The 20177-nt window shown below is 58.5% G+C and overlaps 1 protein-coding gene and 1 long non-coding RNA gene across 2 annotated transcripts in view; both read right to left on the reverse strand.

The window, feature by feature from the left end:
- LOC116436426 overlaps positions 1 to 960 on the reverse strand; it is a 2068-nt gene extending 1108 nt beyond the window's left edge. Inside the window, exon 1 of the long non-coding RNA XR_004237010.1 lies at positions 7 to 960. This is a non-coding gene — a long non-coding RNA (uncharacterized LOC116436426). The remainder of the gene's footprint in view (positions 1 to 6) is intronic.
- An 18456-nt stretch (positions 961 to 19416) lies between these two features.
- The window catches only part of VPS72 (vacuolar protein sorting 72 homolog), a 3842-nt gene continuing 3081 nt past the window's right edge, over positions 19417 to 20177 (reverse strand). Inside the window, exon 7 of the mRNA XM_032093397.1 lies at positions 19417 to 19498. Coding sequence (XP_031949288.1) covers positions 19417 to 19498 — 82 coding nt within the window. The remainder of the gene's footprint in view (positions 19499 to 20177) is intronic.

Consider the following 20177-nt stretch of genomic DNA (forward strand, 5'->3'; position numbering starts at 1 on the left):
TCCCACCTTCAGGGTTTTTTGTTTGTTTGGGGTTTTTCCAAGGTTTTTATGGAGTTTGGGAGGTGGGAGGATCCCAAGTTCTGGGAAGGAGCAGCCAGGAATTCTCTGGATCCCAAAGATTCTGGTGTTCCCAAGGCTCTGGATCTGAAAATTCCCGGTGTTCCCAAAGCCCCGGATCCAAAAATTCCCGGTGTTCCCAAAGCCCCGGTGCTTCTGTCTTTGGGGTTTTGTTTGTTTGGGGTTTTTCCAACGTTTTCCCAAGGCTTGGGATCCGGGATGGGTTCCACATGGCATCTGCCTGGGCTCCATTTTCCCAAATCTTCCCCAGTTTCCCTCTGTTCCCTCTGGCCCCTCCCGCTCCTGGCTCCAAAGAGGATTTGGGAAAATCCTGAGGAGCTTTCAGGATTAGGATGGGGCTCAAGGGATGAAGGCGGCTCCATCCCAAATCCCAAATCTCGCTGCTCCCAGGGCCCCAGCAGTTTCTGGGGTGCCCCCCTGTCCCCATCCCGATATTCCAAAATCCCCTTTGCACATCCCAGCCTCAGGGACAGGGATGTGGCGTCCCCCCCACGATCCCGGGGGCTTTGTGGGGTCACCGGATTTGGGAACGGCGGGATCCCAGTCCCAAACTGGTCCATTGTGGGGGGCAACTGGTCCCTGCCCTTTGTAGGGGGGCACATTCCCGGGAATGCTGAGCCTCTCCCGGGATCCGGCTGCGGGGTGACAAGGGGGGGTCCAGGCAGATTCCAGAGGCTCCGCTCCGGCAGTGGGGAGGGAGCCGGGATGGGAAAATCCCCCGGAATTCCCGCACAGCAGCAGGAGCCCCCCAGGAACGGGCAGGGCCCGGAGCCGCGGCCTGCGGGCAGCGAGGGATGGGCAGCGGGGAGGCCGTGGGGCTGGGATGGACATTCCGGCCTGGATGTGGGGCTGGGATGGACATTCCGGCGTGGATGTGGGGCTGGGATGGACATTCCGGCCTGGATGTGGGGCTGGGATGGACATTCCGGCGTGGATGTGGGGCTGGGATGGACATTCCGGCCTGGATGTGGCGTTGGGATGGACATTCCGGCGTGGATGTGGGGCTGGGATGGACATTCCGGCGTGGATGTGGCGTTGGGATGGACACTCCGGCGTGGATGTGGCGTTGGGATGGACATTCCGGCGTGGATGTGGGGCTGGGATGGACATTCTGGCGTGGATGTGGCGTTGGGATGGACATTCCGGCGTGGATGTGGCGTTGGGATGGACATTCCGGCGTGGATGCGGCCGTTCCGGGTGTGGATGTGGCGTTGGGATGGACACTCCGGCGTGGATGTGGCGTTGGGATGGACACTCCGGCGTGGATGTGGCGTTGGGATGGACATTCCGGCGTGGATGCGGCCGTTCCGGGTGTGGATGTGGCGTTGGGATGGACATTCCGGCGTGGATGTGGCATTGGGGTGGACATTCCGGCGTGGATGTGGGGCTGGGATGGACACTCCAGTGTGGATGCAGCCATTCCGGCATGGATGTGGGGCTGGGATGGACACTCCGGTGTGGATGCGGCCGTTCCGGGCGTGGATGTGGTGTTGGGGTGGACATTCCGGCGTGGATGTGGCGTTGGGATGGACACTCCGCTGTGGATGCAGCCATTCCGGCATGGACGTGGGGCTGGGATGGACACTCCGGCGTGGATGTGGCGTTGGGATGGACATTCCGGTGTGGATGTGGCATTGGGGTGGACATTCCGGCGTGGATGTGGGGCTGGGATGGACACTCCAGTGTGGATGCAGCCATTCCGGCATGGATGTGGGGCTGGGATGGACACTCCGGCGTGGATGCGGCCGTTCCGGGCGTGGATGTGGCCGTGTCCATCCCACGGTGGGGTTGGGGCTTTGGGGTCGGGGGATGGGACGGAGCAGCCGCCGCTCGCTTCCTCATTCCCGGAGATTCCGGGAAAACGGTTCATTTTCATTTTCGCTTTTCCGTGTTTCCCACGCTGGGAATTCTCCGGGATGGGCCCGGGGGGGCACTTTTGGGGACCCGCTGTGGCCTCTCCTCGTGTCACACGCGGGGACCGAGGGCGGCGAAGTTTGGGGAGTCCTCGGGGGGATTTCGGGGCTGGCACCCCCCAGTCCTGCTGTTCCCATGGGTGTTCCCACATCCCCGCTGTCCCCATGTTCCCCCCAAATCCCCGCTGGCCCCGGTGTCCCCCCACCAAGAGACCACCGTGTACTCCTCAAACCCTCGCTGTCCCCGATGTCCCCCACATCCCCAGGACACCGCGTCCCCCTCAAACCCACACTGTCCCCGACGTCCCCCACACCCAGATGTCCCCCCCAAATCCCCGCTGTCCCCCACACCAAGAGATCACCGTGTTCCCCACACATCCACACTGTCCCCGGTGTCCCCGAGGTCACTCTGTGTCCCCTCACACCCCCAAACCCACACTGTCCCCGGTGTCCCCGAGGTCACTCTGTGTCCCCTCACACCCCCAAACCCACACTGTCCCCGATGTCCCCGATGTCCCCTCACACCCCCAAACCCACACTGTCCCCGATGTCCCCGTGTCCCCTCACACCCCCAAACCCACACTGTCCCCGGTGTCCCCGATGTCCCCTCACACCCCCAAACCCACAGAGTCCCCGAGGTTACCCCCTGTCCCCTCACACCCCCAAACCCACACAGTCCCCGATGTCCCCGTGTCCCCTCACACCCCCAAACCCACACTGTCCCCGATGTCCCCCTGTCCCCTCACACCCCCAAACCCACACAGTCCCCGATGTCCCCGTGTCCCCTCACACCCCCAAACCCACACTGTCCCCGATGTCCCCGTGTCCCCTCACACCCCCAAACCCACACAGTCCCCAAGGTCCCCGATGTCCCCTCACACCCCCAAACCCACACAGTCCCCGATGTCCCCGTGTCCCCTCACACCCCCAAACCCACACTGTCCCCGATGTCCCCGTGTCCCCTCACACCCCCAAACCCACACTGTCCCCGGTGTCCCCGAGGTCACTCTGTGTCCCCTCACACCCCCAAACCCACACTGTCCCCGGTGTCCCCGATGTCCCCGTGTCCCCTCACACCCCCAAACCCACACAGTCCCCGAGGTTACCCCCTGTCCCCTCACACCCCCAAACCCACACAGTCCCCGATGTCCCCGTGTCCCCTCACACCCCCAAACCCACACTGTCCCCGATGTCCCCGTGTCCCCTCACACCCCCAAACCCACACAGTCCCCAAGGTCCCCGATGTCCCCTCACACCCCCAAACCCACACAGTCCCCGATGTCCCCGTGTCCCCTCACACCCCCAAACCCACACTGTCCCCGATGTCCCCGTGTCCCCTCACACCCCCAAACCCACACTGTCCCCAAGGTCCCCGTGTCCCCTCACACCCCCAAACCCACACTGTCCCCGATGTCCCCGTGTCCCCTCACACCCCCAAACCCACACTGTCCCCGAGGTTACCCCCTGTCCCCTCACACCCCCAAACCCACACAATCCCCGGTGTCCCCGTGTCCCCTCACACCCCCAAACCCACACAGTCCCCGATGTCCCCGATGTCCCCTCACACCCCCAAACCCACACTGTCCCCGATGTCCCCGTGTCCCCTCACACCCCCAAACCCACACTGTCCCCGATGTCCCCGTGTCCCCTCACACCCCCAAACCCACACTGTCCCCGATGTCCCCCTGTGTCCCCTCACACCCCCAAACCCACACTGTCCCCGATGTCCCCCTGTGTCCCCTCACACCCCCAAACCCACACAGTCCCCGAGGTTACCCCCTGTCCCCTCACACCCCCAAACCCACACAGTCCCCGAGGTTACCCCCTGTCCCCTCACACCCCCAAACCCACACTGTCCCTGAGGTCACCGTGTGTCCCCTCACACCCCCAAACCCACACTGTCCCCGATGTCCCCGTGTCCCCTCACACCCCCAAACCCACACAGTCCCCGATGTCCCCCTGTGTCCCCTCACACCCCCAAACCCACACAGTCCCCGAGGTTACCCCCTGTCCCCTCACACCCCCAAACCCACACTGTCCCTGAGGTCACCGTGTGTCCCCTCACACCCCCAAACCCACACTGTCCCCGATGTCCCCGTGTCCCCTCACACCCCCAAACCCACACAGTCCCCCGATGTCCCCGTGTCCCCTCACACCCCCAAACCCACACTGTCCCCGATGTCCCCGTGTCCCCTCACACCCCCAAACCCACACTGTCCCCAAGGTCCCCGATGTCCCCTCACACCCCCAAACCCACACTGTCCCCGATGTCCCCGATGTCCCCTCACACCCCCAAACCCACACTGTCCCCGATGTCCCCGTGTCCCCTCACACCCCCAAACCCACACTGTCCCCGATGTCCCCGTGTCCCCTCACACCCCCAAACCCACACAGTCCCCGAGGTTACCCCCTGTCCCCTCACACCCCCAAACCCACACAGTCCCCGATGTCCCCGTGTCCCCTCACACCCCCAAACCCACACAGTCCCCGATGTCCCCGTGTCCCCTCACACCCCCAAACCCACACTGTCCCCGATGTCCCCGTGTCCCCTCACACCCCCAAACCCACACTGTCCCCGATGTCCCCGTGTCCCCTCACACCCCCAAACCCACACAGTCCCCGATGTCCCCCTGTGTCCCCTCACACCCCCAAACCCACACAGTCCCCGATGTCCCCCTGTGTCCCCTCACACCCCCAAACCCACACAGTCCCCGAGGTTACCCCCTGTCCCCTCACACCCCCAAACCCACACTGTCCCCAAGGTCCCCGTGTGTCCCCTCACACCCCCAAACCCACACAGTCCCCGATGTCCCCGTGTGTCCCCTCACACCCCCAAACCCACACAGTCCCCGAGGTTACCCCCTGTCCCCTCACACCCCCAAACCCACACTGTCCCCAAGGTCCCCGTGTGTCCCCTCACACCCCCAAACCCACACAGTCCCCGATGTCCCCCTGTGTCCCCTCACACCCCCAAACCCACACAGTCCCCGAGGTTACCCCCTGTCCCCTCACACCCCCAAACCCACACTGTCCCTGAGGTCACCGTGTGTCCCCTCACACCCCCAAACCCACACTGTCCCCGATGTCCCCGTGTCCCCTCACACCCCCAAACCCACACAGTCCCCGATGTCCCCCTGTGTCCCCTCACACCCCCAAACCCACACTGTCCCCGATGTCCCCGATGTCCCCTCACACCCCCAAACCCACACTGTCCCCGATGTCCCCGTGTCCCCTCACACCCCCAAACCCACACTGTCCCCAAGGTCCCCGATGTCCCCTCACACCCCCAAACCCACACTGTCCCCGATGTCCCCGTGTCCCCTCACACCCCCAAACCCACACTGTCCCCGATGTCCCCGTGTCCCCTCACACCCCCAAACCCACACAGTCCCCGGTGTCCCCGATGTCCCCTCACACCCCCAAACCCACACTGTCCCCGATGTCCCCGATGTCCCCTCACACCCCCAAACCCACACTGTCCCCGATGTCCCCGTGTCCCCTCACACCCCCAAACCCACACTGTCCCCGGTGTCCCCGATGTCCCCTCACACCCCCAAACCCACAGAGTCCCCGAGGTTACCCCCTGTCCCCTCACACCCCCAAACCCACACAGTCCCCGATGTCCCCCTGTGTCCCCTCACACCCCCAAACCCACACAGTCCCCGATGTCCCCCTGTGTCCCCTCACACCCCCAAACCCACACAGTCCCCGATGTCCCCCTGTGTCCCCTCACACCCCCAAACCCACACAATCCCCGATGTCCCCCTGTGTCCCCTCACACCCCCAAACCCACACAGTCCCCGATGTCCCCGATGTCCCCTCACACCCCCAAACCCACACAGTCCCCGATGTCCCCCTGTGTCCCCTCACACCCCCAAACCCACACTGTCCCCGATGTCCCCGTGTCCCCTCACACCCCTAAACCCACACTGTCCCCGGTGTCCCCGAGGTCACCTCGTGTCCCCTCACACCCCCAAACCCACACTGTCCCCGATGTCCCCGTGTCCCCTCACACCCCCAAACCCACACTGTCCCCGAGGTCCCCGTGTCCCCTCACACCCCCAAACCCACACTGTCCCCGATGTCCCCGTGTCCCCTCACACCCCCAAACCCACACTGTCCCCAAGGTCCCCGTGTCCCCTCACACCCCCAAACCCACACTGTCCCCAAGGTCCCCGTGTCCCCTCACACCCCCAAACCCACACAGTCCCCGCCACCCGCACCCCCGCAAGTCCCCGCGTCCCCGTCCTCCCCCTCAGCGTCCCCGCCGTCCCCCCGCCCCCGCGGGCGCTGCCCCGCCGTGCCCGGCCAGGGGGGCCGGGCGAGCCCGGGGATTGGGAGCGGCCTCCAGGCCTCTCCCTCGGCCCGGCCCCCAACGCGGGCGGGGGAACCTCTCCCCCCACAGCCGGGCCGCCACCGAACCGGAGCTTTGGGGGGTCGGGGGGCCGGGGGGGGTCGGTCGGGGCCCCCCGAGGCCGCCGGGGCCGGGGATGGTGGCGGGGGCGGCCGGAGCGGGGCGGCGGCTCCGGGCGCCCTGACAGAGCCAGCACCATGAGCGTGAGGCCTCCGCAGGCCCTGGACAGGTACGGCCGTGAGGGGGGACCCCCGCAGTGGGGAGGGGGACGGGGCCTTTGGGGGCAATTTAGGGGGGAAGGGGAAGGGGGAGGGGGTTTGGCTCGGGCGGAGCCCCCGCCCCGTTTCTGGAGGGGAGGGGGGACGGGGCTTTGGGGGGAAAGTCTGGGATTTTGGGGTCTGGGGGGGTTTCAGGGAGGGGGCTCAGCTCGGCCTGGAGCCCTCATCCCATTCCTCAGGGGGAAAGCGGCGGTTTGGGGTGAAATGCTGAGATTTTGGGGCTTTGGGGGAACGGGCTCAGCTCGCCCTGGATCCCGCACCCCGTTCCTGCAGTGATTTGGGGGGGAACTCTGGGATTTTGGGGGTCTGGGGGCTCTGGGAGGGGGCTCAGCCCGGTCCGGAGCTCTCGCCCCATTCCTTGGGGGAAAAACGATGATTTGGGATAAAACTCCGGGATTTCGGGGATTTGGAGCCTCAGGGAGGGGGCTCAGCTCCTTCTGGACCCCCCACTCCATCTCTGCAGCGTTCTGGGATCAAATCCTGGGATTTTGGGAGTTCCGGGGGGCTCAGCCCGCCCTGGACCCTCCCACCCCATCCCTGCGGCGTTTTGGGATAAAATGCTGGGATTTTGGGAATGGGGAGGGCTCAGCCCATCCCACATTTCCATCAATCCCTCGGGGGAGCAGCGTTTCGGGGTAAAATTCCAGGATTTTGGGAGTGGAGGGGGGGGATATCCCAAATCATTCTGATTTTTGGGGTATTTCCAATGTATTTCACTGGGAATTGCCTTTTCCTGATTTATCTTGCTCCATTTTAAAGCAGATTTGGGAATTCTGTCTGGGATCAACCCCTGGAAAATCCCGATTTTTTTTTTTGGGGGGGGGGGGGAGTGTTTCTGGAATTTTGTCTGGGATAAATCCCTGGAAAATCCCGTTTGTTTTGGGGGTGAATTTGGGAATTCTTTCTGGGATAAACCCTTGGAAAACCCTGAGGGAGTTTTTTTGGGGATAAATTTAGGAATTTGGGTGAGGATTCACGGATTGGGATCCCTGCTCTAGCCACGGCATCTTTCCCACATGGATTTGGGTGGAAAACGAGGAATTTTGGGCCTGGAAAAAGCCGGTCCCGGGAATTTCGGGATGGCTGCGGCGTCACTTTTTCTGGGAACATTCCTGCTTTGAATCTTGTCCTTTTCCAGGGATTTTTTTCTCCAGTTTGGGGTTAAAAACGTCTTTGGGGTGGGCTGGGCTGGATCCCACTTTTCCTCCGTGGAAATTAATGGGAAAACCGGGATTTGGGGTGGTCCCAGGCAGACCAGGAGCTCTCCGGAGCGGGAATTCAGGAGCTGTTGGATTTCATTCCCAATCCTGGCTGGAAAAGGGAGGAAAGGATCGGGATCAGGCCCGGAATTCCGAGCCTGGAATCCCTCTGGGGACCTGGATCCGCCTCGGGAATGATTTGGGAACGGGGAAATGTTAAAAGTGCTGAAATCCAGGAAAAAAAACCAAATAGGGTCTTTTTCCCACCGAATTCTGGGGTTTTTTCCACTCCAGCAGCTCCTGCTTTTTCCAGCGCTGGGATGAGCAGAAATCCAGGGATTCCCAATCCATAGGGAGAGGGAAACCAGTACAAACCAGTCCGGATCGTCGGCTGGACTGGGAGGTCCGGAAGGAGCCGGGAGTCGCCTCGGGAATGGGGTTTTCCATGGATTTGGGGGCTGCTCTGGTGTTCCCAAGGTTTTTATGGGAAAAGGAGCTGCCGGGGAGAGAATTCCCAGGGAATTGTGGATCCCTGGGAATGCTGGATGGGGCTGGGATGGGGGAAAAGGTGCCTGGAATGGGATTTCCATCCCAAATTATCCCAGGATTCCTTGGGCTGGGTTGGATGGGATTTTAGGGATAAATGCTGGATCCAGGTTATTCCATGGATTCCCCATTCCTGGGATAGTGGGAATGTCCCTGGGATTGGATTTTTGGGGATCTTTAAGGATTCTCTTCCATCCCAAAGCATTCCAGGAGTGCCTGGGCTGGTTTATTTGGGATTTTCGGGATAAATCCTGGATCCTGGCCCGGGTTATTCCATGGATTGCCCATCCCTGGGAGTGCCCAATTCCAGCTGGGATCCACCTGGGACAGGGAAAAGTGTCCCTGCCTCATCCCGGGAGCTTTGGGATCCCCCCAGCAATCCCAAAGAATCCCAAGGAATCCCAAACAATCCCAAGGATTCCCTTTCCCAGGCGTGGCTTTGATGGAGGGGAAAAGGTCGGGAACGGGAAAAAAGGATCCCCCCGGGATAGGGAATTCCCTGGATCCGGCATTCCCGGCCAAACCAGCTCGGCCACTTCCCGCTTTTCCAGGAGTGGCTTCCCGTTAATCATTACCCCGCTGGGAAGTCCTGGAGCTGGGATTCGGAGCAGCTTCCTGGAGAATTCCCGTGCAGAATTCCCGAAAAAAAACCCGGGGTGGGAACAGCGTTCTCCAGGCTGGGAAAAAATTCCCGTTTTCCAGCGTTTGGGATCGCTCCAGGCGGTGTCATCCCATGGGGATCCCTTCCCGTCTCTTCCCAAAATATGTTTGGAATTCCCAGCTGGAAAATCTCATGGAAAACCTGGAATAAACCAGGGCTTGAAGGCAGGAAAACCGGGAAAAAATCCCATTTTCCACCATTCCTGACCAATGGGTTCCCGATCCCGGCACCGGGAATTCCCTCTGCGCCATGGTTTTCCAAAGAAAAGTGGAATTCCAGGGGCAGCCTGGAGGGTTTTCCCATAAAATTCCCAAGTTTTTATGGAGCAGGATGTCGGGAATGCTGCGGGATGATGACGCAATTCCCGGCTTTTCCCTGAATCCCAAAACCATTCCAAGCTTTTCCCAATCCCTGCTGGGATTCCATGGGGGTTTTTTTGGGATCTGATCCCACTGGGAATCTCCCACGGGAAATCCGAGGGCTCCGAGGAGCCGTGATTCCCAAAATCCCACCGATTTTTTTTGGAAACGACTCAAAATTCCCGAGTCCTTTTCCCACAGGGAATGGGAATCTCCCAAAGCCGCAAGGCTCAGAAAATCGGGAATGTGGGAACAGCTTTGATTCCCGAATGAATTAAAACTCCGGATCTCAGGGAAAGTTTTTTTCCCACATTCCGGCAGAGTTCTGGGAGGAATTCCGGGAGTTTGGATCCCGCTGGAATTTCTCCTCGGATTTGCAACATGAGATTCCCTCCCTGCCAGGGGCTGCGGCTCCGCGTCTTTCCCTGGAAAAACACCAGGAAAAACCGTGGCGAGAGGGGAGAAAAATGGGATTTTTCCATCTTTTTATCCTGCCCTAAACCGGGTTTGTCCCGGGTTCCTGTAGGATTTTCCAGCTGGGAATTGCAGACGTGTTTTGGGAAGGAAGGCAGTGATTGGAAATGGTGGGAAATGGGATTCTTCCCGTTTTTCCTGCCTTTAAACCCTGGGTTATCCCAGATTTTGGTGGGATTTTCCAGCTGGGAATTCCGAACCTGTTGTGGGAAGAGATGGGAAGGAACCCAGCGGCCCGAAATGTTGGAAAATGTTGGATTTTCCCCCATTTTTCCTGCTTTAAACCCTGGTTTGTGCCGGGTTTCCATGGGATTTTCCAGCTGGGAATTCTGCACCTGTTTTGGGAAGGAGCTGGGATGGGGTGGCACCGCCTGGAGCGATCCCAAATGTCAGAAAATGGGGATTTTTCCCTCTTTTCCTCCTTCCTTGAACCTATTTATCCCGGGTTCCCATGGGGTTTTCCAGCTGGGAATCCCAGAGCCGCTTTGGGAAGGAGCTGGGATGGGCTGGCACAGGAGGATTCGGATTCCTCCCCTTCCCCCATCTCGGGATGGATGGAAAACCATCCCGGAGTTCCTCTGGAGCAGCTCCAGCCCTGGGATGTGCAGATTCCAGGGATTTCCTCCCACATCCCGGTGGGAACGGGGTGTCCGTCCCTTGGGAACAAGCTTGGAGCTGCTCCAGCTCCCTGGGATGGGAAAATCAGGAAAACACGGGAAAAATCCCCGTTTTCCGAGGTTTGGGATCGCTCCAGGCGCTGTCAGCCCATGGGGATCCCTTCCCAAAATAGGTTTGGAATTCCCAGCTGGAAAATCCCACGGAAACCTGGGATAAAACAGGGTTTAAAGCAGGAAAAATGGGGGAAAAATCCCCATTTTCCAGCATTTCTGGCCACTGGGTTCCTTCCCATCTCTGCCCTCAACAGGTTTGGAATTCCCAGCTGGAAAATCCCACGGAAACCTGGGATAAACCAGGGATTAAAGGCAGGAAAAGACAGGGAAAAATCCCATTTCCCACCATTTCCAATCACTGCCTTCCTTCCCAAAACACGTCTGCAATTCCCAGCTGGAAAATCCCACAGAAACCGGGGAAAGAGATCCAACATTTCCCTGGGAATCCCCAAAGTCCAGGAATTTTGGGAGCTGTGGGATGAGGCCTCAGGGCTGCGATTTTGGGGCAATTTTTGTAAAATTTGCCCATTTCCCGCTCAAATTTTTTTGGGAATTTTGCATTCCTGGGAGTTGGGAAGTGGGGAAATGGGGTGGGATCCCTCCGGAGCCGCCGCTGGAATGGGAATTGTGGGAATTGCCGTGGTTTGGCCGCCCCTGAGGCAATTAAGGAGCTTTAATTAATCCCAATTAAACGACTTTTTTATAGCCTCATTAAGCCCTGGCTGCTCCCAGAGGGGCCGGAAAAGCCTCTGGATACCCTTGGGTCACCCCTGGGTGGGATTTTGGGATTCCTGGAATTGTGGTTTTTTAAGGGAAAACATCCCGGGAGCGCCGTAAATCCTGAAATTCGGGGATTTTTGGGAAAAAAAGCGGATTTTTCCGTGCATAACAAAGGCTGACCTGGGGTTGTCCGTGGGATAATCCCGAGGGTTAATCCCGATCTCCCCCGGGGCAGGGATTGGCCGGGAACGTCCAGGGCAGTGTCCAGGTCTGGGGCTGCTGGGGAAAGGAAAAGGGAAGCGGGAAAGGAGCTGGGAATGGGGCTGGAAAAGGGAATGGAGAGTCCCGAGGGAGCTGGGGGGGCTCATCCCAGAGAAAAGGGGGATCCAGGGGGGATTTCGGGCTCTTCCAGGGGGGATTTGGGATCTGATCCCAGGGAATGGGGCCAGGACAAGAGGCAACGGCCTCGAGCTGTGCCAGGTTGGAAATTTAGGGAAAAATCCTGGCATTTAGGTCAAAAATCCTGGGATTTAGGGCAAAAATCCCAGGATTTTGGGGAAAAGGAATTCCTAGAGATTCCTCTGGATGACCCAAGTGAGGATCGGTCCCAGCTCGGCCTCGCCGCTCCATGGATTGGGATTTCCCAGAGTGGCCGGAGAGCGTGGCCGGCTGTCCTGGCAGTGCCCAGGGGTGGTGTCCGGCCATCCCTGCCCAGCCCTGCATTCCCAGCTCCCGTTCTCCATCCCAGGTTGAGCAGCCTCTCCTCATCCCTGGGCGATTCCCCCTCGGAGCGAAGGTCCCCCGGCCACACCCGGCAGCCCTCGGACGCCTCCGAGTCCACAGGTGGGAATTCCGGGAATGTCCGCTCCGGGCTCGGGGCCGGGCGTGGTGTTCCAGCTCTCCCCGTGCTCGTGCAGTGTTGGGGATGTCCCAAAAGGGTGGACGATGACCGCGAGGTCATGAGTGGCCACAGGAGCTGCTGGCCAAGGATGGACAGGGACCCCAAGGCCTTGCAGCCCCTCAGACTGGGGAGGGTCCCAGGAGCCAAACCCGGGCTCCAGAGCCTCATTCCCTCCTCTTCTTCCTCCTCTTCCTGCTGTCCCTCTGTCCCCCTGTCCCTCTGTCCCCGTACCTCTGTCCCCGTGTCCCCGCCGCCATCCCCAGGGCTGGTGCAGCGCTGTGTGGTCATCCAGCGGGACCAGCATGGCTTCGGCTTCACCGTCAGCGGCGACCGCGTCGTCCTCGTGCAGTCCGTGCGGCCAGGTGGGAGTGACCGCGGCCGGACACGGCCGGACACAGGGCTGGACAGGCCGGACACGGGGCTGGACAATCCCCAGGGATCCCCTCAGCCGTCCCCAGCCTCAGCCCCGCTGGGAGAAAATGGCGGGAAGATGTGGGGGGAAAATGGCGGGAAAATGGGAGGGGGGAAATGGGGGAGAAAATGTGGGGGAAATGTGGGGAAAATGGGGAAAGTGTGGGGAAAGTGTGGGGAAAGTGTGGGGAAAGTGTGGGGAAAATGGGAAATGTGGGGAAAGTGTGGGAGAAATGGAGAAAATGGAGAAATGGGGGGAGATGGGGGAGAAACTGTGGGAGAAATGTGAGGGAAATGGAGAAACTGTGGGGAAACTGTGGGGAAAATGGGGAAAGTATGGGGAAAGTGTGGGGAAACTGTGGGGAAGCTGTGGGGAAACTGTGGGGAAAATGGGAAATGTGGGGAAAGTGTGGGAGAAAATGTGGGGAAATGGCGGGGAAATGGGGGGAGATGGGGGAGAAACTGTGGGGGAGATGTGGGAGAAATGTGGGAAAAATGGAGAAATTGTGGGAAAACTGTGGGAAAACTGTGGGGAAAATGTGGGAAAACTGTGGGGAAACTGTGGGGAAAATGTGGGGAAAATGGGAAACGTGGGGAAAGTGTGGGAGAAATGGAGAAACTGGGGAAATGGGGGGAGATGGGGGAGAAACTGTGGGGGAAATGTGGGGAAAATGGAGAAACTGTGGGGAAACTGTGGGAAAACTGGGGAAAATGTGGGGAAAGTATGGGGAAAATGTGGGGAAACTGGAGAAACTGGGGAAAGTGTGGGGAAAATGTGGGGAAGCTGTGGGGAAAATGTGGGGAAAATGGGAAATGTGGGGAAAGTGTGGGAGAAAATGAGAAAATGTGGGGGAAAGTGTGGGGAAATGGCGGGGAAATGGGGGGAGATGGGGGAGAAACTGTGGGGGAGATGTGGGAGAAATGTGGGGAAAATGGAGAAATTGTGGGAAAACTGTGGGAAAACTGTGGGAAAACTGTGGGGAAAATGTGGGGAAAATGGGAAATGTGGGAAAGTGTGGGAGAAATGGAGAAAATGTGGGGGAAGTGTCAGAGAAATGTAGGAAAAATGGAGAAATTGTGGGGAAACTGTGGGGAAACTGTGGGGAAAATGGGAAATGTGGGGAAAGTGTGGGAGAAATGGAGAAACTGGGGAAATGGGGGGAGATGGGGGAGAAACTGTGGGGGAAATGTGGGGAAACTGTGGGGAAACTGTGGGGAAACTGGAGAAACTGGGGAAACTGTGGGGAAAATGTGGGGAAAATGGGAAATGTGGGGAAAATGTGGGAGAAAAGCAGAAAATGTGGGGGAAAGGGTGGGAAAATGGGGGGGAGATGGGGGAGAAACTGTGGGGGAGATGCGGGAGAAATGTGGGAGAAATGGAGAAATTGTGGGAAAACTGTGGGAAAACTGTGGGAAAAATGTGGGGAAACTGGGGAAAGTGTGGGAAAAATGTGGGGAAAATGTGGGGAAAATGGGAAATGTGGGAAAGTGTGGGAGAAATGGAGAAAATGTGGGGAAAGTGTCGGAGAAATGTAGGAAAAATGGAGAAATTGTGGGGAAACTGTGGGGGAAAATGTGGGGAAAATGGGAAACTGTGGGGAAAGTGTGGGGAAACTGTAGAAACTTGGGAAACTGTGGGGAAAATGTGGGGAAAATGGGAAATGTGGGGAAAATGTGGGAGAAAAGCAGAAAATGTGGGGAAAAGGGTGGGAAAATGGGGGGGAGATGGGGGAGAAAATGTGGGGAAAAGGGTGGGAAAATGGGGGGGAGATGGGGGAGAAACTGTGGGGGAGATGTGGGAAAAATGGAGAAATTGTGGGAAAACTGTGGGAAAACTGTGGGAAAAATGTGGGGAAACTGGGGAAAGTGTGGGAAAAATGTGGGGAAAATGTGGGGAAAATGGGAAATGTGGGAAAGTGTGGGAGAAATGGAGAAAATGTGGGGAAAGTGTGGGGAAATGTAGGAAAAATGGAGAAATTGTGGGGAAACTGTGGGGAAACTGTGGGGAAAATGGGAAATGTGGGGGAAGTGTGGGAGAAATGGAGAAAATGTGGGGGAAATGTGGGAGAAATGTGGGAAAATGGAGAAACTGTGGGGAAAATGGGAAATGTGGGGAAAATGTGGGGGAAAGGGTGGGGAAATGGGGGGAGAAAATGGCGGGAAAACGGGAGGGGAGATGTGGAAAAACTGTGGGGAAAATGTGAGGGAAAATGTGAGGGAAAATACGGGAAAAACGGGGTTTTCCTTCCAAAACGTTGGATGGGATGGGGTGGAAAGGTCCCTATGGAACATTCCGGGACAATCCGGGGCCGTCGGGGTCCGTTCCTGACTCCGGCGTCTCTTGCCCGTGCCCAGGTGGGGCTGCCATGAAGGCCGGGGTGCAGGAGGGCGACCGCATCGTCAAGGTCGGCGTTCCCAAATCCCCTCCCCACATTCCCAAGCCCCTTCTCCGCATTCCCAGGAAAATCCCTGTTTTCCAGCCCCTTTCCCAACCCTTTCCCTGCTTTCCCAGGTCAACGGGACGATGGTGACCAACAGCTCCCACCTGGAAGTGGTGAAGTTGATCAAGTGTGAGTATGGGGCCGGAATTCCTGGGAATTCTCTTCCCATCCCGTGGGAAAAGGAGGAGTTGGGGTAAGGGGAGAACGTTTTCCATCCTTTGGGAATTTGGGGGGAGCCTGGAAGTGTCTCCAGCTCTCCTGGAAGTGTTTTCACCCCCTTTTCCCAAATTTTTTTCCCAGGAAATCCTTCTCACCGTCATTTCTCTTGGAAATTTTTCCTGGAAATCCTTCTCATTCCCCTTATTCCAAATCTTTACCGGCGACTCCCAATCCCCTCTTTTCCCAGATTTGTCCTGGAAATCCTTTTTTCCCCTGGAAATCTTTCCTCCCCTTGCCCCTTATCCCAAGTCCTTTCCTGGAATCCGTCTCACCCCTTATCCCACATTTCTCCCTGCAAATCCTTCTTGCTCCTTTTCCCAAACTTTTCCTGGAAACCCTTCTGACATTCCCATATCCTGGTTTTTTTTTTTCCCAGCCGGTGCCTACGTGGCCCTGACCCTGCTGGGATCCCCCCCTGGAATTTCTGGCTCCCAGCAGGACCCGGAGCCCTCGGGATGTCCCCAAGGGACCCCCCCGGCCCCGCCGCCCCCCCAGCGCATCACCGAGCCCAGGCCGCTCCAGGTGAGCCCGGAATTCCAGGGGGAATCCCAGAATTCCAGCGGGGCACCCCAAAACTCCCCCAGGTGATCCCAAAATTCCCCCAGGAGATCCCAGAATTCTTTCAGGTCACCCTAACCCCCCCCCCCCCCCCCCCCAGGAGATCCCAAATTTCCCTCAGGTGACCCCAAATTCCTCCAGGTGATCCCAGAATTCCCTCAGGAGATGCTGGAATTCCCTCAGGTCACCCTAAACTCCTCCAGGCAAAATTCCCAAAATTCCTTCAGGGCATCTGAAAACTCTTCCCGACCACCCTAAACCCCCCCCAGGCGACCCCAAAATTCCCTCAGGAGATCCCAAAATTCCCTCCGGTCACCCCAAAACCCCCCCCAGTTGATCCCAGACCCCTCCCAGTGATCCCGAAATTCCCCCAGGGCATCCCAGAGCCCTCCCAGGCCGTTCCCAGGGTGATTCCTGCCTCTGGAATTGCAGGATCCCGAGATGCAGAAGCACGCGGCGCAGATCTTGCGGAACATGCTGCGCCAGGAGGAGGCTGAGCTCCAGGTAGGAGTGGCTCATTCCCGGTTTTTTCCCCGTTTTTCCCCCTCTTTTCCTACTTTTTGGTGCTGCCCCGGTGTTGTCTTGGCAGCAAATCCGGGATTTATGGAATGGTTTGGGCGGGAAGGAGCCCAAGGATTGTCCCAGTCCCAAAGGCAGGGACATTCCTGCTGTCCCAGCGTGATCCTGGACACTCCCAGGGATGGGGAGTCCATGGAGTAACCCAGGCCAGGATCCCAAATTTATCCCAAATATCCCAAATAAAGCGGCCCGGGGAATCCTGGAGTGGTTTGGGGTGGAAGTGACCCCAAGGATTATCCCGGTCCCACCCCGTTTCCAAGGGCAGCGACATTCCCACCATCCCAGGTGGCTCCAGGCTGGCCTTGGACACTCCAGGGATGAGGAATCCCTGGGATAACCTGGGCCAGGATCCTGAATTTATCCCTGAATCCCACCTGACCCATCCCAGAAAACCCTGGAATTCTCCAGGATGGGTTCCCCCTCCTCCGGCACCAACTCCCTCCTCCCACCTCCCTCAGATCCCAGGAAAACCCCTTTGAAACCCTTCCCTGAATCCCTGGGCCAGAATTTGGGGGATTTGGGGGATTTTGGGGGATCGGGACCATCGGGACTTTCCCTTCCCAGCGCTTCCAGGAGCTCCTGAGCCGGAATCCGGGAGCGGCCGTGGAGGAGCAGCTGGAAGGGGCCCGGCGCAGAGTGAGCCAGCTCCAGCTGAAAATCCTGCAGGAATCCCAGGGATCCGCGGTATTTGGGAATTCTGGGATCCTTCCCGCCCTTCCTGAGCCCTTCCCAGAGCTCTGGGATTCCCCGTTTTCCCAAAAAAAAAAGCCTGGGAGTTGGGGAGTTGCTGGGGATCAGGGGGGTGCTGGTGGGGTGTGGGGGGGGAATTTTGGGAATTCCCCCATTCCCGGGTTTTCCATGATCCCACTGATCCCTTTTTCTGCCTGGAGCCATCCCAGCTTCCCAGAGCTGCATTTCCTGTGTTGGGAATTGCCGGAATTCCCCCATTCCCAGGTTTTCCATGCCCCCAAAGCTGCATTTCCTGACATTTCCTGTGCTGGGAATTCCCGGAATTCCCCCATTCCCAGGTTTTCCATGATCCCAAAGCTGCATTTCCTGGGAATTCCTGCCCTGGGAACTCCCAGAACTCCCCCATTCCCGGTTTTTCCAAGCCTCCCTGTCCCTTTTCCCAGGATTCGGGGTTCCGGCCTCTGGAAGGAGAAGTTTTCCGGAGCCTCCCGGCGTTCCCGGGCTCGGGCAGGGCAGGATCGGGGTCGGGGTCGGGATCCCCGCAGCTCCCGGGACGCTTTTCCATGGATTCCCAGGATGGCGACAGCGGCCTGGAGTCCGGCCCGGAGCGGCTCCCGTCCCTCGGGGAGGTGAGCGGCGGGAAATCCGGGAAAAGAGGGGAGAGGATGGGGGGAAATGCCGGGAGAAATTCGGGAGAGGGGAGTGAGAATGCCAGGAAAAGTTCGGGAGAAGGGGGGGGGAAATTCCGGGAGAAATAGGGGGAAAAGGATGGGGTGAAATTCCAGGAAAAATTGGGGGAAAGGGAGGGAAAATTCCAGGAAAAATTCGGGGAAAGGGCAGGCGGAAATTCCAGGAAAGATGTGGGAAAAAGGGGGGAAAATTCCAGGAGAAGTGGAAACAAATCCAGAGGGGTGAAAATTCCAGGGGGGATGGAAAGAATTCCAGGAGGGATGGAAATTGCAGGAGAGGTGGAAACAATTCCAGGAGGGAGGAAAATTCCAGGAGAGGGGGAAATTCCAGGGGGGAGTTCACAAAACGAGGGATCCCAAAATTCCTCTGACGTTCCCCCGAGGCGCGGGAATTCTCCGGCATTCCCAGTTTGTTCTCCCACGCTGGAAGTTCTTCCCGGGCTTCCCAAGGAATTTGGGGCTTTCCAGCTGCCCTGAATTCATTTTTTTCACGGCTCCTGATCCCGAATCCCTCCCAAATCCTGCAATTCCAGGTGTCCTTGGCCCGGAATTCCGGCCTTTCCGAGCCCGAGAGCCCCCGGACGTCTCCCGTGCTCGGCTCCCGCCTCTCCCAGCTCCGGCGCCAGGGCTCCGACCTTCCCTTCCCGACGGATCAGGTGGGGCTGGAATATCCTGGGAATATCCTGGGAATATCCCGGGAATACCCACGGGGATCCCAAAGCCCTTCCCGCCGCCTGATCCCGGTTTTTTTTAGGGATTGGCATCGGGAAAGCCGCTGATCATCGGCCCCGAGGAGGATTGCGAGCCCGGGTATTCCAATAACGAGGTGAGAAAGCCGGGAAAAATCCAGGAATTTGGGAATTCCTGGTGGGATTTCAGGGATTCCCGAAGGCTTTTCCCGGCCGGAGCATTCCGGGATTTCAGGGATTGCTCCGTGGGTGGGATGGGATTGGATTTAAGGTGATTTCCAAGGCAGAACATTCCAGGATTCCGTGGATTCAGAGGGGATTTTCGGGATAAATCCCAGAGCCTGGCCCGGGTGATTCCGTGGATTCCCCATCCCTGGAAGAGAATTCCAGCCTGGATCCACCTGGGACAGTGGGAATGTCCCTGGGGTTGGATTTTTCGGGATCTTTTCCATCCCAAACCCTTCCAGCATTCCCCGGGCTGCTTTAGTTGGGATTTTGGGGATAAATCCCGGAGCCTGCCGAGGTTATCCCGTGGATTCCCCGTCCCAGGGGCTGCGATTCCTGCAGAATTCCTGCTTTTCCTGAGCCCCGCCTCCCTCCCTCTGTTCCCAGAGCGATTCCCTGTTCCAGGACCTGAAAAGGCTCAAATCCCGCCCGGCTCATCTGGGAGTTTTCCTGAGGTTCCTCTTCTCCCAGGCGGATCCCACTCCTCTGGTAAGGAATTGGGGATATTCCCGGCATTCCCTGACCCTTGGATCGCATTCCCAGGAATCAGCATGGAGCAAAATTCCCGGGATTTCCTCCCCTGGGGATCCCATTCCCAACCTCTGGCACCTCCCAGAGCTTCCAGGAATATTCGTGGGAATGAGGATGGAGCAGGAATCCCGGGATTTCCTCCCCTGGGGATCCCATTCCCTGGAATTCTCTTTGGGAATTCTGTCTGATCCCTTTTCCCTCCTCATTCCCGAATTTTCCCGGCAGCTCTTCTACCTGTGCTGCGACGTTTGCCGCCAGCAGAGCAATCCCAAGGATTCCCGAGCCTTTGGAAGGGACATCTGGAATATTTTCCTGGACAGGAACGCGGTGAGGGCCGGGATCCTCGATCCCTGCGGGATTCCCGGAATTTCGGGAGGATTTTCCAGGATTTCAGGCTGGATTTGGTGTTGCAAAAGGGGGAATTCCTTGGAATTTTGGGGAGAAGGGTCCTGGAAGGGAAAATGGGGATCCAGGAGCCCGGAATCCCTTTGGAGTGGGGGAATTCCCGCTGGGAATTCTGTGGGATCTCCCTCTCTGATTCCATGGGGAGGCGGGGTTGGAATTCTGGGCTCCAGCTCCCGAAATTCCAGCGGGATCCCGGGATTTGATGAGATTTTCCCTCTTGTCCAGCCCCTCCGGGTGAAGGTGCCGGAGCAGCTCCTGACGGACATCGGTGAGTGCGGAATTCCGGGAATTCTCCGCGGGAAAAGGAGCCCAGGGCCGGGGTTGGCGTTCCCAAACTCCTCCTGGAGTCACGGGAAAGTCGGGAATCGGCTCTGGAATGAAGGGAACGCCGGGAGCATTCCCAGCATCCCAAATTTCCTCCCCAATTCCCAGAAAATTTGGGCTCCTGGGGCTCCTCTCCTTTGGAATCCTTGGGATTCCAAACCCGGGAAGTGATCCCGGGCTTCCCAAACTTTCCCTGGTGCTCCAAGAGAAATGGGGCAGGGTTGGGAATCAGCTCTGGAATGAAGGGAGCGCCGGGGGACAT

This window comes from Corvus moneduloides, chromosome 29, assembly GCF_009650955.1.
Source record: "Corvus moneduloides isolate bCorMon1 chromosome 29, bCorMon1.pri, whole genome shotgun sequence".
Classification (NCBI taxonomy): Eukaryota; Metazoa; Chordata; class Aves; order Passeriformes; family Corvidae; genus Corvus; species Corvus moneduloides.